General features: G+C 38.1%; 2 protein-coding genes across 2 annotated transcripts; one reads left to right on the forward strand and one right to left on the reverse strand.

The window, feature by feature from the left end:
* The first annotated feature begins 2195 nt into the window (after nt 1-2195).
* On the forward strand, nt 2196-4920 carry ROS3 (RNA-binding (RRM/RBD/RNP motifs) family protein). The gene is made up of 4 exons (XM_089601878.1): nt 2196-2477; nt 2729-2926; nt 3023-3388; nt 3486-4920. The coding sequence occupies exons 1-4, from the start codon at nt 2280-2282 to the stop codon at nt 4503-4505; spliced, it is 1782 nt and encodes a 593-aa protein (XP_089458004.1). The 5' UTR covers nt 2196-2279; the 3' UTR covers nt 4506-4920.
* Nucleotides 4921-5637: 717 nt separating this feature from the next.
* Nucleotides 5638-10169, reverse strand: VAT1 (VALINE-TOLERANT 1). Its single transcript, XM_089600697.1, has 12 exons — nt 9847-10169; nt 9292-9505; nt 9129-9212; nt 8799-8867; nt 8246-8329; nt 7946-8098; nt 7675-7758; nt 7441-7545; nt 7242-7364; nt 6996-7148; nt 6473-6538; nt 5638-5945 (listed from the first exon to the last, which is right to left on the reverse strand). The coding sequence occupies exons 1-12, from the start codon at nt 10092-10094 to the stop codon at nt 5856-5858; spliced, it is 1473 nt and encodes a 490-aa protein (XP_089456823.1). The 5' UTR covers nt 10095-10169; the 3' UTR covers nt 5638-5855.
* Nucleotides 10170-16080: the final 5911 nt, after the last annotated feature.

A 16080-nucleotide genomic window follows, 5' to 3' on the forward strand; every position in this document is an offset into this window, starting at 1 on the left:
ATTCAATCACGAATGCACAAGAACCCACAATCTCTCAAACACTCAGATCTCAAGATGTGTTTAGAGGTATGCACCGCTGAAGATCAATACAACCAGTTTCCCAATCCGTCAGTCGAGCACGTCTAGGAACCTTGATTATTTGATCAAAAGCGTCAAGAACTGCTAAGGGGGTAGCCTGCGGCTTTTATAGCAGTCATACACGTTTTGGAAGTCAATCTAAGGTTTCCTTACCCATAAACGCGTGAAGATCATCAAGGAAAGTCTCCAGCGATAAGATTTGTCAAAACAGAAAACTTGTCAGAATTACATTATGTGCACAAAAGAAAAAGTTATCTCTACAAATCATGATTCATGTTGTCCGACATCTTTCCTTATTAACTTGCAGTAAAAAATGAGCCAACGTAACAACACATTTATTTTTTTCACATTTCTATATCAAATTCACACTATTTTTACAACAAAATTTGAAAAAAAAAAAAAAAAAAAAAAAAAAAAAAAGATGATGCCCACGCATCACATCTTCTATCTTCTTCTTCATCTTCCTGATCACGACGTTCATGATTAAAAAAAAATAGTAAAAAAAATACCCCTACCTCAGCAAAATTAGTCCCCAGTCTAAAATCATGACTATCCGTATAATTGGTTAATTTTGACTCAAATTCAACCATTTCCTTGTCAAAACGTGAGACTTCATTCAATTTTATCTAACTCCACCATAGTTTAAATTCCTTACGAGCCTCTTGCTTTTAGACCTTATCCCACTAAAAAAAAAGCCACCTATTTTCTTTTTTAAAAGTACGGGACAGAACAGGGAAAAAAAAAACCCTAATTTTGAATCGCCGCCGCCGCCCCTCTGGGTTCGGACGCCGTCATTGTCGCGGCTCCGGTCCGGAGGGGAGGGCGATCCTCCACGTGACCCCCTTCTCAGTGGATGCCGTTTCTCCGCTTCTTCGCCGCCGAGCCCGCTCGCCACCGCCGGTTCAGATCCGCCCTGGACCACCTTCGGCCACGTGGCCTCCAACGCCGCCCTCCTGGAGGCCTTCCACCACCACCCCGCCCTCCACGTGCTCGACCTGGGCGCCACCCTCTGCACCCGGTGGCCCACCTTCCTCGAGGCCCTCGCCACGCGCTCCTCCGACGAGGACGCTCCAGTCACGAGGCTCACCGTGCTAGATCCCACCGCAGGCGGCGCCGCCATGACCGCCGAGGTGGGCCGCCGCAGGGAAAAGTTCGCCACGCTCATGGGAGTGTCCTTCCAGTTCGCCGAGCCCGGGGGCTCCGCCAAGGGGAGGCCCTGGCGGTGAGCTGCGCGGGGGCGCTGAGGAGGGCACGCTCGCCTCACGCCCTCGTGGCGGCGCTGCGCGCGCTCAACCCCGAGATCGTGACGGTGGTCGAAGAGGAAGCCGACTTCTGCGGCGGGGTCCAGGGGGGTTTCGCGGGGCGCTTCGAAGAGTGATGAAGGTTTGTAGATCTGGGTTGTTTGGATCGGTTTTTGTGGTTGGTTTACTGTTTAGGTGGCTGGTTTTTTGTTTTCAGTTTAGCTACAGGGTTCTCTGTTGGAGTATGGATCATTTTAATTTTTATTATGCTTGTTTTGTTTTGGTTTGTTTTGGACTCGGATTAGCCGTAGTCGCATCTCCCGTAGTGGATTTCCTGTTAGATTTTTATCTATGCAGGTTAAAGAGCCACTCTATTCGTGGTTATCGGACCGAGTTTGGTTGGATTTTTTCATCGCCATTCTTTGGGTTTTTTAACGAGCCTCTTGTGTGCTCTATTGGTGCTTGTAATTCTTCCCGTTGTCGGAAGTTTGCACATATCGTTCTTTTACCGGAATTTAGTGTTAGATTCACCTCGACTTAGGTCTTGGTAATCCATGTACTAAGGTGTTTTTCTCCTGTATTGATGGGTTTTTTACCCTATTTTAATGGAAAATCCGTACTATTCAAAAAAAAATAAATAAATAAAGCCACCTTGCTATTTTTCATCACCCGTCCAAATTCCATCACCACCCAGACTAATTTCCACAAGTCTAACGTTCCACAAATAAAATTATTGCTTGTTATTGTATAGTTTGAAACCACCCGATAATATTTTGTTATTTATTTTTTAATTTAAAAAATATGCAAAATCATATCACAGCAAAAAAATAAATAAATAAATAAGTAAATAAAATCAAAGACAAATTTTTCGCTGAACTGCCCTGGGACATTTAAGTAATTAGCTCGAAACAAAAATAGGGTTTAAGAAAAAAGAAGAGTGAGAGACAACATAACAAAACAATGGAAGAGAAAATGAAGGTTCGAATATTCGTCGGAGGATTGGGCGAATCCGTCACCGGTGACGAGCTCCGACGGATTTTCGAGTTGTCCGGCGGTTCCGTGGAAGCGCTCGAGTTTGTCCGCTCCAAAGAACGCTCCTTTGCCTACGTTGATTTCTCTCCTTCCACCGAAAAATCCCTCTCCATACTCTTCGCTAAGGTCACTTCTCTTCAATGACTTGCATTAATATATAACAAGTTAGACTGGAATGTAGATAGAGAATTTTGTTGAAGAAGTAGATGTAGAATTGGATCATTTTAACAATTTTGCCTTTACTGTCCCTCTCGCAAAAATAAGCTCATCATATATATATAGGAGTATTAGAATAAAGTTCATATAGCTTTTATAATAATCACATGGATTGTATAAGTTTTAGTTAGGTAAGGTAAGACTAAATATGTGGTTTGCAGTATAATGGATGTGTGTGGAAGGGAGGGAAGCTGAGGCTTGAGAAGGCCAAAGAACACTATCTCAAACGCTTGGAGCGCGAATGGGAAGAAGAAGCAAATCGCGATCAAGTTACGGAAGAGGAATCTTCGAAGAGTCCGCAGAATCTCATCCCGCCCGAAAGGAGAGATCTTCGTCTCTTTTTTCCCAGATTAAGAACGGTCCGGATTTTCCCTTTTTACTGTTGAATTAGCGTATTTTATATCTGTGCTGTGTCGATCGCTGAATCCTTACGATGGAGGTTTCTATTGTGGCAGGTGAGAGTGGTGCCATTTAAAGGATCTGGGAAGCACAAGTACAGCTTCCAGCGCATCGATATTACTTCTCCCCCGAAGTATTTCTGCGACTGCGAAGAGCACTCTGCCATTGCTGAGACGAAGCCACGAGCTTCTCATGCGGAGCCGGAGAGCGTTGGTGGTGCTGTGAACCCGGAAGAGCTCGATATAATGAGTAAAGTCATGAACACGCTCTTTCAGAAGCAAAAATGCGAAGCTATCGTCGACAACAAGCCGGAGATCGAAGAGGAGGATGACGATGATCTTGTCATTAACTTTGCCTCCAAAGGTGGTGATGAGTTTGCGTTGCTACAAATGAAACAACTTTGTCAAGCCTCCCAAAATCAGGTATTTTGTTTCGTCTGTGAGCTGTACTTTTACGTGCCATCTTTGTGTTTCTTGACTAGTTTTGAATCTGACAACGCTCGGCATTCTCGTATTTGAGGTCGAAAGTGGGACCGTGGAGCAGAGATCGAAAAGGGGACGTTCTGAAGAGCAAAAATGCAATGACGGTGAGCCTAGAAACAAGAAGAAAAAGCCAATGGCTCGGGGACAGAATGGTGGGGACGGGTTTAAGTCTGCAACCCCGGAAGGCCAGGGAGATTTGTACACAGATTCAAATAAGCCAAGAAAAATTGTTGAAGCTAAGTCGGTTGAGCCAGAAACGAGTAAACCAAAGTCCAATGCTCATGTGTCGTGGTCTCAGAAATCTTCGTGGAAGAAACTTGTTGGTGATAAAGTCAACAGTACGTTCAGCATTGGTTCTACCGAGGTGGGTGAGCCGAGATCAGATCCTCTCAATGGGCCAGTCACCGAAAGCACAAAGGAGAACCTGGAAAGTGATGTCCCGGCTTCTACTGAGAAATCCGAGCCAATATCTGATGATCTAAACGTACCAGACTCTGACTCCATACATGAAAACTTAGAAAAGGAGAGTGAAGTTGAAGTCTCCGAAATGAATACAGAGGAGCCAGTAGAGGCTCAGACTGCTAAGCCCAACGTTGCTGTATCGTCTCAGACAAAGCGAGGCTCTTCGTGGATGCAAAAATCCTCGTGGACACAATTAGTTGGCGATAATGGCTCGTTTAGCATATCGCAGAGTGTCCCTTTTACTTCCTTTCAACAAGCAGCAGAAAAGCCCAATGAAGGGAATGCTTTGAGCTCGGTCAATGCAAGTATCAATGAGAGAGAGAACCAAGCTAGCGAAATTCCTCGTAGTCCCCGAACGAAAGAGAATGCTGTGAAGTGTTCTCTGAAAGACGCAGAACAAGCTGTTTCGGGCGACGAGTGTTTGAAGTCGTTGTCAGATGAAAAATGTGATGCTGCGGCGATGCAGATATCTCCGGTGAGAGTCGAGGTAAGCGAGACGTGCACGTTCATGAGAAGCGCCACGTCGTTGAAAGAATGGTCAAAAGCAAAGGCTGCATTGAGTGGGTCATCGAAAAGGAAAGGTAATCAGAAGTAGAGACATTGTTCGGGAATGTCTCGGCGCTGCGTCTTATTTTTTCAGTGATATATCATTGGTGCGAGCCTCAAACAAACAGCGATGTTGTAAAATGCACACCTAAGAAGCAATGCCTGAATTTGCTACTCCCCAGACAAACTTTCAAATTTTTTTTTTTTTTTAGCTTAACTTTGCCTAATACCAGCATACAATTGCTAAGAATGTTGTACAAGGTTAAATTAAGCCGGGAATTTTGAGCAGTTATAGCCTCTGAAACCATCATTTTATTTTATTTTATTTTATTCTAAAACCATGATTACTAATGAAGTATCATAGATTCCTGATAGACTTTTGGAAGCTTGACTTTGAATTTGTTGTATTTGCACTTCGGCTGTGTTTAAACTTCTTGAATCCTCTGATGAGTTTTGAACATTATCAAACGCATATGAAGGAGCTGGAATATTGCTTTCCATGATCACATTGCCAAACTTAGGCAGCAAACGAACTTTGGCTAAAGTAAACCATAAAGTAAATTATTTAATTCGAGCTCAAGCTCAACTACAAAGAAACACCTATTGGCATAGATTTCTAGGGAAATGTTTATTAAAACAAACACAATAACATAACAAAAGTAAATATATACACACACTTTATCAAAAAAAATATATATATACACACACACACACTAGATTAAACCAAAACGTTTTGGACACAATTACCGTTAATTGCAAAAACACAAAACAAAACACTCTTACCACCATTTACTCATCGTTCTCTCTCATTTTGTCCAATATCTATCGTGTTTTTGAATGATTATTGACGTGAGTTGAGAAATATGTTGTATCTTGCCTATTTATTTCTATTATGTCGAAAAACAAAGGATTATTGAGATACCATTACCGAATAGCATGCCACAACTATGAATTTACAGTCAAACCGCAATTGTAAACTGCAAGTAAACTAGAAAAAGTGATAGGTTACCGTTACCGACTGTGGCTCTATTGGTTCTCTCCATAATAAAGTTAGTTCATTATATTTGTGGAATAAGCTTAGAAAAAAGTTGAACACCTATCGGCATAGATTTCGCCGTCTACTTATTAATTTCATGTGTTAGCCTATTTTATATATACCTTTTTATAGGGGGGATAAACCATTATCTTCTGTTTTCTTCTCGCAGGTGCAAATTCATAAGAAACGAAGCTTATGTTACAACAGGCTTATAGATATTCCGACCTCTAATAACATCCAGAAATTGTTCTTGAGGATACATGAAAAAACAAACATAACGACACATCATGACTAGTGTACAGGTTCAATCTGCAAACCGAATTTAGTATTCGGTGACATTCGAACTCGGTAAGGCCAAGGAATTCAAGCATCCAATGGAAGCGAGTAACCACGCAGATACGTTGAATCAACACCCGACTCTCTCGCTAATGCCACTCTCCCCGTTCTTGCAACCTAAGACAGAAGTCTCGACAATTTTAAAAAAAAGTTTCGACAGAGAAAAAAAAATATAGCATATTGCGATAAACCGTCCAGCCAAAACTCTGTATATTTGGGTTGTTCCACACGCGCAGCGAGTGGGTTATGCTCAGAGTCGGATCATTGATGATTCATATGATCACGTAAAGATAAACATAATATAATAATAATAATAATAATAATAATAACAAAAAATTGGCTACGTAAACCACCTAAACTATAAGAATTGTAAATTAGCCAACCTTTGGTAAATACTTTGTAAATAGCCAACTTGCATACGTGGCAACCTATTAACTACCATTTTTACATGTTTGACTGGATTAAATAAGTGTTTTACTAATCTGTTAATAAGTTAACTTGGCTATTTACAAGAAATTAACGAAAGGTGAGCTATATCTCAATTCACTATAACCGTTTGGCTATTTAACTTAATAACCCTAATAATAATAATAATAATATTCAAGTATATGATGTGTGGATAAAGAAAGAATGAAAAGACCGACCTCGCAAATCCCGAAAGGCTCCAACAACCTCTGAAGTGCAACCATCTTGCTCAGGTCACCGGTAAGCTGGAGAATCAATGTTAGAGAAGTCCCATGTCATTCAAATAATAAAATAACATGAAAACATCTCACAAACCAAATCCGGGTACTCCATATGATACGATGTACATGTGGTGCTTTATCATCGAATTCGCATCCAGAATTCAGTTTAGAATACAGGTGGTGAATCAGACATCGGACAAGAATTGGAAGCAAACACAGCTTTTACTAATATGGTTATATCACATAATTAACTCGCTCCAATCTGGAGCATTGTCAAGTTTACTGCCCTCTCCTCATTTACTCTCTATTTTCTATAATTAAAAGTGAAAAACAATAATTCAGTTGAAAATGGCTTAGTCTGTTACTGTTGTTTACTGACCACACATACACTATGACCCATTAGAAAGTAGAGCGGGCCATAAAATAATTTCAAAGATGGCGTGGTCACAAAATATTAGGATAGGAACGGGGAGATTCAGACCTCAAGAGTGATTGTGTGGTCAGAGACATCAACTGCTTTGGCGCGGAAAATACCGGCAATATCAAGAACGTCCCTCCTTGCAACAGCATTCACGGCAATCTTTATCAACATCAGTTCTCGCTCCGCAAAAGGTAAGTGACTTATGTCCCTAACCTGAACACCAAATTCAAGAGAAGATTAAAGAAACTAAGTTGAATCTTTAGAGAATGGTAATATTGTTTAGAGATGTGGAACTCTGAATCTCACCTCGCGAAGATCTATCAGCTTTTGAAGCTGCTGTACCAACTTGCTGATCGAATCGTCGGTGCCGGGAATGACAGTGGTGATACGAGAAAGCCCCTCGGCTTCAGCGGGCCCCACAGCAAGACTCTGTGTTACATTTCCACTCATTCCATTTCCGTTCGAAGAAATGTTATTGGACCACGCGAATCGAACTCAAACTGACCTGAATGTTATACCCTCTTCTGGATATTACCCCGGAAACGATGTTGAGCACTCCTGGGCAATCATTCACAAGCATAGACAGAGTGTGCGAGCGATGACCAGTTGACTGTAACATTGACCATGATAGATTAGCATTTTGGTCTAATATTTCCAATGCATTACGGTTCCGCTTACTACATACACGTCTACGATCTGTACAGTGCAAAAAAGATCGTGCAAGGTCAAGAGAACTTACATCTTCATCGTAAAGCACACCCCAGTGTGGATCAAGAACTTTGCTCGCAAAGTCGTCATATGGCTCAACAGGATAAACATCTCCCTTCAATAATGAAACAGAGCAATCATAGAAACAACAAGTCACAAATATTTCTTTACAGGAGTGTGTTTTCACAAAAATTCAAAAAATTTATAACTAAAAATAATATATATATATATATATATATATATATCATAAATAGCAGCACGAGTATGTGGATAAGGCAGGGGAGAGAGAGAGAGAGACATACACTAGAGGAGGAGGTAGGAGAGACATTAGCCGAACCATTTGTGGCCTCTTTAAGTGTATCAACGAGCACTTCCTTTTCAAGATCCGGATAAGAAGCTGCCGAAAATCTCCAGAATGGCGCTGTCTCGCCCATCTTTTCTCGTCTCAAAGCAATCTGAGAGTAGAGACACATTTGAAACCGGTCAAAAAGAATATAAATGAACTGAGAGATTCATGAGCTGCATTGAGCAAACGTAAGGTTCTATAACCTCATTTATATATGAAAATATCAGTAGCATAGCGTTTGACCGAGAATTTTCACCTTTCCAGTTCTTGCAAGTTCTCTGATTCCAAACTTGCTCAAGTTTCTTTGGACAGCAAACATCTTCCCAGGATCACCAGTGACCTGACACATTCACACAAATCAGTTCTTTTCATAAAGCCAATAAGTGTGCTCAGTTCTATAACAGGCTTTCCAACTCTGTTTAGCTTATAATTAGGAACACAATGCAAGAAGAGAAAGAGTCCTAGAAATTCTAGTTCCAAAGACAGAGCCCCCACAAAAATCTTTAAGCTTGTTATGGAGATACCCATAATTTTTTTCTTTTTTTGTTCTTTTACCCAACACAAGTGTCACTCTTGTTTACACTCAAAACTCTCTTGCCAGTTCCGAGTAACACCCCAAAGATAATACCTAGGAACTCAATATGTGCTATAACAGGTTTTTCAGTGAACCTACTTAACGTTTGGTGTACAAGGAAACTAAGGATTCGATGGATTCAATTTTTCAGAATATGTTGATCCACTAAATTCACACTCAAGTAAAGTGAAAAGTCCATTAACACAACAGTACATGCAAAAGTACCAAAAGTCACCTCAATCGTCAGCGAATTTTCAGCGATATCCACAATTGTTCCTCTAAAGATATCCACCAACCACATGATCTGAAGTCAAAGCAACGGAAGAGCAAATGAAACACTGTATTTAGCCGGTAATACGTTCAAATTAATTAGCACATGATGATCTCATACGATAAGGTACAGATATATCAATCATAAACGCGGTACCATGTATACCAGCTTCACCTATTATTTAGTTGGATTAGAGTGTCACAAATTAGACTATGTACTGAAATAGAACCCATCGCGCGTGCGAGCGCACACACACACACACACACAAAAGGCTTAGCTAGACAAAAATCATACCTCAGCACGGGTACTCGGATCCGCATTGAGCTTAACCAGCATTAATTCCCGCTCCACTTGCGGCTCTCTTGAGATATCGTCCACCTGATAAAGCGGGCATTAATTCAAACCATCGTTTGGGTTTTTTTTTTGGGGGGGAAGAGAGAGGAAATGGATATCAAACCTGGATGACATTAGCAAGCTTGTTCAGCTGCTCTACGACCTGGCGCAGAACCTTTTCGGTTCCGGACACAACGATGGTGAAGAGAGCCTTGTCCTTGTTCAGCCCAACAGCCAGGGACTCAATATTGTAACCCCTCCTTGCGAAAACACCAGCAATCCGGTTTATTATTCCACTCTCGTCCCCAACAAACACCGATATTGTATGTCGTTTCACCCTATTAAAAAAAATGGAAAATACGGAACAAGTCACTCTTCTGAATAATTTATCACATTCAAATTCAAAGACGACCCAAATGAAAAAAAAAAAAAAAAAAAAAAAACACACACACACACACACACACCAGGCCAACGCACACACTTACGTTCGGACTATAATCACAAAATGATTTACTAAGCATCCCATGAGTCATCCATTTACCCCAACACAAACACTAACCGCGATGAATAAGAACATGTGAATCGGGAAAGCTGAAATGAGTTGAAAAAAAAAGGGTCGTACAACAAATAAATTTCCCAAACAAGTCATGAAGAGAAAGTCAAAACAATGGAGACTGACGTGGAGAGAGAAGGCGGGGGTTTTGAGGGGGCTAAGCTGCTGACTGAGACCGCCTTCTCATTCGCCGTGGCTGATACCAAATGCACGCTCCTATTCCTCTTCTTCTTCCCTAACTCGAAGCTGCAATGGCTTTTGCAGGGTCTCCACGGAGAGTTCCGCCCAAAATCCAAACTTTTTGAGAACCCAAAATCGCTTTTGGAGGAGGGTTGTGTTCTGGCCGCCATTGGAGGGGGGGGCACAGCCGCCATGGATGGCAAGTTTGAGAGAGAGAGGGTGTTAGGGAAAGAGCAAAATAAGATTGGAGTGAGTGAGAGTATTGAGAGAGTAGTGTACTGCATCAGGGAAACAAACAAATGTAGTGGTGGTCTCTTTTGTAAAAGCTGGGGACTTTTCATATAGAAAAAATTGACACCGTTGCCCCTGTACTACGAAAATAGTGTCAATTCGGCCTCTAAACTCTAAAAATCTGTAAATTTTAATTTTTTTTCGTTTGGATCTTTTCGTCTAATTTTTTGAGAATCCGTCAGTTAATTGATCATACTTTTATCATGTGAGTCGTGTAAAAAGGACAAATAAGTAATCTTCAATAAACAATGTTATTAATAATAATAAAAAATTAATTTAAAATAAAATAATTATAAAATAAATGATCACATACAAATTTCTCTCTCTTTCTCTTCTTTTATGGTGTTTGGGTGGGAAAGAAATTTCCAATCTCCAATTCAAAATCTCACAGATCGATCGAAGGAGAACAAACCAAGATAATGGCGGAAGAAAACAACTTTTATGTGTCGGAAGGTCACCTTCTCTACGCAGACAACTGCGGATTCTTTGGCGTCACTAAGACCATGAATCTCAGCTCGAAATGCTACGTCAAACAACAAAACCAACGACAACAACTACAAAAACTTAGGTTTTGTTTGGTTATTACTCAATTCATTTTTAGTTTTGTTTTTTAGTTTTCTATAATTGTTGTGAAAAATATTTGTGTAGTTATTTTCAAAATGTTGTTTGGTACCGTAACTCTCTCTCTCTCTCTCATTTTGTTTTCATTTTTTAACATTAAAAAAAAAAAAGACTTCAGAAAAAAAAAAAACAGCTTTGGAGAATGAAGAAGAAGAGAGAGAAAGATGAGTTTTGGAAAAAAGAGTTAAAAAAATGAAAACACTTTTTTACACTTTTCAGATTTTATGAAGAAAAATGAAAAACAATTGCAATACAACTCAAGTTTAGATTTCTAAATGAAGAAACAAACAGCTTTTTTTCATTTTGTTTTTTATTTTTGTCATTTGAAAAGTCAAAAATTGTTTTGGAGATGACTACCAAACAGAACCTTATATTTAACACATTTTGTTTTGTAAAGCTTAAAGCTTCATAGAAATAAGATTTGTAGCTTAATCTCAAGATGTATGCTTTAATTTTTATTTATTTATTAGTTGCTATAAGATTGGGCATTGTGTAATACATTTTCAAAATATATTTTGGTGTATGAACATCAAGAAAAAATGTCACTTTAAAGAATTTTGGGTAGATCGCCGAGAAGCTCGAAGACACGCTCCTCCTCGTGAAGCTCAAATTTATCTTCCTCTTGAACTATCGACTTGTCGGAGAAATTTCAAGCGGCGGCAAGGCCGGAGAGCTTGCGGAGATCGATGTCGATGTTTGAGGGGTATTTGGAGATCCTGCGAAGTTCATCAGTTCTAAGGAATTTCAAATGTTTTTAGGGTTCTTTACGTGAGTATTCAAAATTGAGTTTGATTTAGCTCGTACAATTTTGTCTTTAGTTTTGTGCAGGGTACCAGGTACCATCGAGGAAGAAGAAAAGAAGAAGACTGAAAGAGAGAGATAAAATAAATTAAAAATTATAAAAATGATACAAGAGGGGAAGATCAGAGCAATTTAATAATTTTCCTTATTTATGCAATCACGTGCTAAAATCATGATCATTTAACTAACGGATTCGAAAAAATTTAAACAGAAGGATCCAAACAGAGAAATATTAAAGTTCAAACACCAATCGACCAAATTTGAGTTGGTCCTCCAAGTTGACACTAATATCATATCACAGGCCAAGTTGACACTAATATCATATCACAGGGCAGGAGTGTCATATTATTCTTTTATATATTATTTAGCCCAATGTTTTTTAATTGCCATGACACTAAGGACTAGCTTAAACAGCTGTAGCAAAAAATATAACTAAATAGTGAAATAAAACAGTATACTCTCCAACACGTGTTGCTATTCTGGAGGTTGACGAATTGAATATCTTTTTGTCATATGGGATATCCTTTTTCATTATAATTTCTAGTTTCAAACACGTTATTCATTTAACTTATAGTGGGAAAAATCCTTTTTTTTTAAGTTAATGGGCAGAATCTTCAACCAGACTCCATCACCGACCCCAGCAAAAAATAAGTGCATCCATGATCGACCCCAGCAAATGTAGCATGATCCAACAAAATGGTATGTGGCAGTGCGGGAAAAAAAAAATCCCAACAAACCAATCATTCACAGCACACCGACAAAACATACGACACATTGTATTAGATATGTAAAACAAAATAGGCAAATTACTGTTCACGGATTGGCCCCCCCGCAAAAAATAAAAATCGCCATCCCCGGAAAATATACACAAAAGAAAAGATGTATAAAAAATGTGTTAAAGATATATACACAAGCAAAATATCCCACGCATTGCTGCGGATACAAGCAAAATATCTCGCGTTGCTGCATATATTTTGATATCAATAAGTTAAGAGATATTAAAAATATTATTATTGTTTGTGGACTTTTTTAATATTATTATGGTTAAGAAAAGCTCTTAGAACTATTTTGTGGCATTATAATTATCAAATTGAAAGATATTTTTTTTAATATAAGTCCCTTAATATCAAAATCTATTTACATTACAATTTTGAAAATTTAAAGTAACAAATATATTTCAAATTCCATTAATAAATATGGAATGTAATTAGGCAAAATCTGGACAAATATGAAATGCAATAAAATCCTTCACAATAATCTCAATTATAAAAATAATTTTAAAGCCCATTTAAAAAACTCCCAGAAACCCAGCCCAACAATTCCACATAAAATCACAAAAAGGTCCAAACCATTAGATTGAACACTGAACGTGTGGTTTGAGATACACTTGACAATCAGTGTTGGAGCTGATATAAAACCCTCCAAACCCTAGTTGAAGATCAGAACACACATCCTCACTATCTCTCTCTCTTCAACATTTTTTTTCTTTGGTTTTTCAATCATCTGCCCGAATCTTTTGCTCAATGCAATACTTGAAACTTTTTTTTCAGGATAAGAAAAATGATAGTAATCTGAATTTTTTTAATTTATGGATCTGAACCTTTTTTATTTGTGTGTTTTTGGTCGTGGATAGAAAAGGTTTTGGGCTTTAATGCCGGAGTCAAGAAAATTACACCACTGAGCCTATTAATTAACATGACAATATTAGGAATATTGCCCACTAGAAGATAATGATTATTAAATAAGATAAGAATTCACTTTTTTAGCATCATATGATTAGTGAGTTGAAGTTTAATAACATTCAGAATCAATAACTATAATCCATAGTCTCCGTATCAAACTGAATCGCATGTTGAGCATCCGAGATCGGGCGACGAACTAAAATTTGGTCGATGACTTATATGTGCCTGGAAAACCTTATCTAAAGTCATATATGTGGAACACAAGTGAATGTTGATCACTTAGTGGGAGCATTCTGCACTTGTGGTAAGTGTACGACATGGACTGACCTTGCCTGTAGATGTGTCGTTTAAAGACCGTTACGACACACTAGCCAGGGTCATAAATGATGGTCACAGTGACGCTTGATCTTAATCCAGAAGTCATCATGAACTTCTAGCTCATGTTACCGGGTTCTTTGATTCATCACGTTAAAGGCCAATGAAGGTTGTATAAATGGATGTTTTGGGAACTTGGGACATGATCGTAGGAGGGAAGTTACAGATACGGAATCCAGCCTTCCTGAAATAAGGTTAATGTTCTCTCACCTAAGTGTTGATTCCAGAACCAATTGATTGTGCACACTTCCGAAGTTGGCTTACGTTCGGTTGAATCTTTCGTTGGGGAAGCAACGATGCTTAGGGCTTATATGTAACGAGAATGGTATAACGGAACAAATTGACCTATCTCGATACGGGCAGAACCTGGAGGGTCACGATCACGTACTGACTAAATCAGTGGACACTCGTTACGATGAGTAAATATAATTCTAGTATTAAAGGAGAGTTTAGTCTTAGCTTACACGGTGGAGTATTGACTAAGATTAGACGAATCGATCGAAAAAGAGAAATGACTTTTTCGTCTTTTTTATCAGATTTGTTAAGCTTCTACTACTAGGTCCATCGTCCCCGATTCGGCTTCGATAAAGGCGGATAAGAACATTAATATAATAGTATGTATTATTATTATAATCTCACTTGTTGTAATAGTGATTGACAACATTAAATTCCAAAAAGGGTATTTTGGGAATTAAATAAATATTTATATTAAAGCTGTTTATTTATTGCTAGATCATGTAAATAAACATATTATTTATTGTTGGACAAGTAAATAAGTATTTAATGGGCTTAAATCTATTGGGCCTTGAAAAAGCAAAAAAATCGCCTACCCCCCTACAGTGTTGGACGTTTTTTGCACTGGTGTGGTAACCAGTATTTTTTTGTTTTTTCTGTTCCTAAAATATAGGAGAATAAATAGGAGTTATATTTTCCTATATTCTCTCCTAATATTTAGGCTAAATATTAGGAGGATATTTAGGAGAATATCTAGGAGAATATAATTTTCTAGATTTTCTCAACATCAAATATTTTATACTGTTGTATAAAATAAAATCCTAGATATTGATATGATGGATTAGAGGAAAAATAGGATTCACTTGTTGAGATCCAAGGGCTGAGATTTAATTCACTAGTGTGAAAACAATAAAAAAAAAATAATATCTTTTAGAATATTCTGGAATATTCTATAAAGATACTTTTTAAACTGCTATAAATAGATGGCTGAGGTGAAGCAAAATTGAAGCTAGCAATACAGTTAAAAATGCCCACACCTCTTTCCTTGTGGCCATGAGCTTCTTGCTTCTTTTTCCCCTCGGAATTGCTTCAATTCCATTCTTAGAAATAAGAGAAAAAAAGATCGGAAACACCCCGTTTCTAGATCTAGTGAGATATAACGAAGTCCACTCTTTTGTCTTATCTTCCTCGAAGATTACGTTTCGAAAGACTTTGCTGTCATCACATCGAGTCCTTGAAGAAGGAGTTCCAGATCTGATCGTGTGGAGGCTTGTACGTGCAAGACGAAGACGGATTGTGAAAGCTTTCAGTTCGTGAGCAAAAAACTGTAAGTTTTCTTAAACTCGTCTTTTATCTGATATGGTTGCTTGATGAAGTTTCTTATGATTAATTAATTAAGTAATCTAGATCTTATTTAATAACCATGTTAATAATTAGCTCTTGTTAGTGTAATTATTCTTTTCCGTATTTAATTGATTATTTAAGGTGAAATAATCACCAACAGACAATTTATAAGCAAATATTTTGATCAGAGTTTTTGATATGTTTTCTCACTGGATAGGATTTTGTTACTACTTAATTTTTTTTGGAATGATTATGAAGGAATATTTTTTTTATAGATAATTGTTATGTGTGTTATAGCATTTAGCAATTTGATATTGAAAGCTGGAAACTCATCTTCGTTAAAGGTTAGAAAACCATTGATTTCATCTTCTTAGATTGAAACCCATTTTTTCAAATTGTTCTTCTGAAATCGGAAATGTTTTATTTGGGCATTAGGTATTCTAATATTTGGAAGCGTATGGAAGTGTTATTCAAAAAGCTCAGAATTCTCGAGATCTCAATCAATTTGGAAGTTGTTCGTGTTCGTTTCTATGTTCATGTTATGATTTCGTATTGATATGATTGATGTGTGGTAAAAAAGACATTCTTTGGCGAAATGGGTTAGTTGAAATGCAAGCGCTTTTCAGGTATTGGGATTTCTTAGTCATACATCCGCATTTATATATTTATCAGCCAGTAGTTCACGAATTCGGATTCATTAATAGATGCTTTATTTTTTATATGTGCCTGGTGATAGAAATATGTTAAACATTGTTCAATATATTGTAATTCATGGCTCTTTATTTTACATGAAAGCCTGCTGAAAACATGGCAGATATGTTGATTTGTTTTT

This window comes from Urtica dioica, chromosome 11 (assembly GCF_054948205.1).
Source record: "Urtica dioica subsp. dioica isolate 48M chromosome 11, U.dioica_male_clone48M_v1_H2, whole genome shotgun sequence".
Taxonomy (NCBI): Eukaryota; Viridiplantae; Streptophyta; class Magnoliopsida; order Rosales; family Urticaceae; genus Urtica; species Urtica dioica.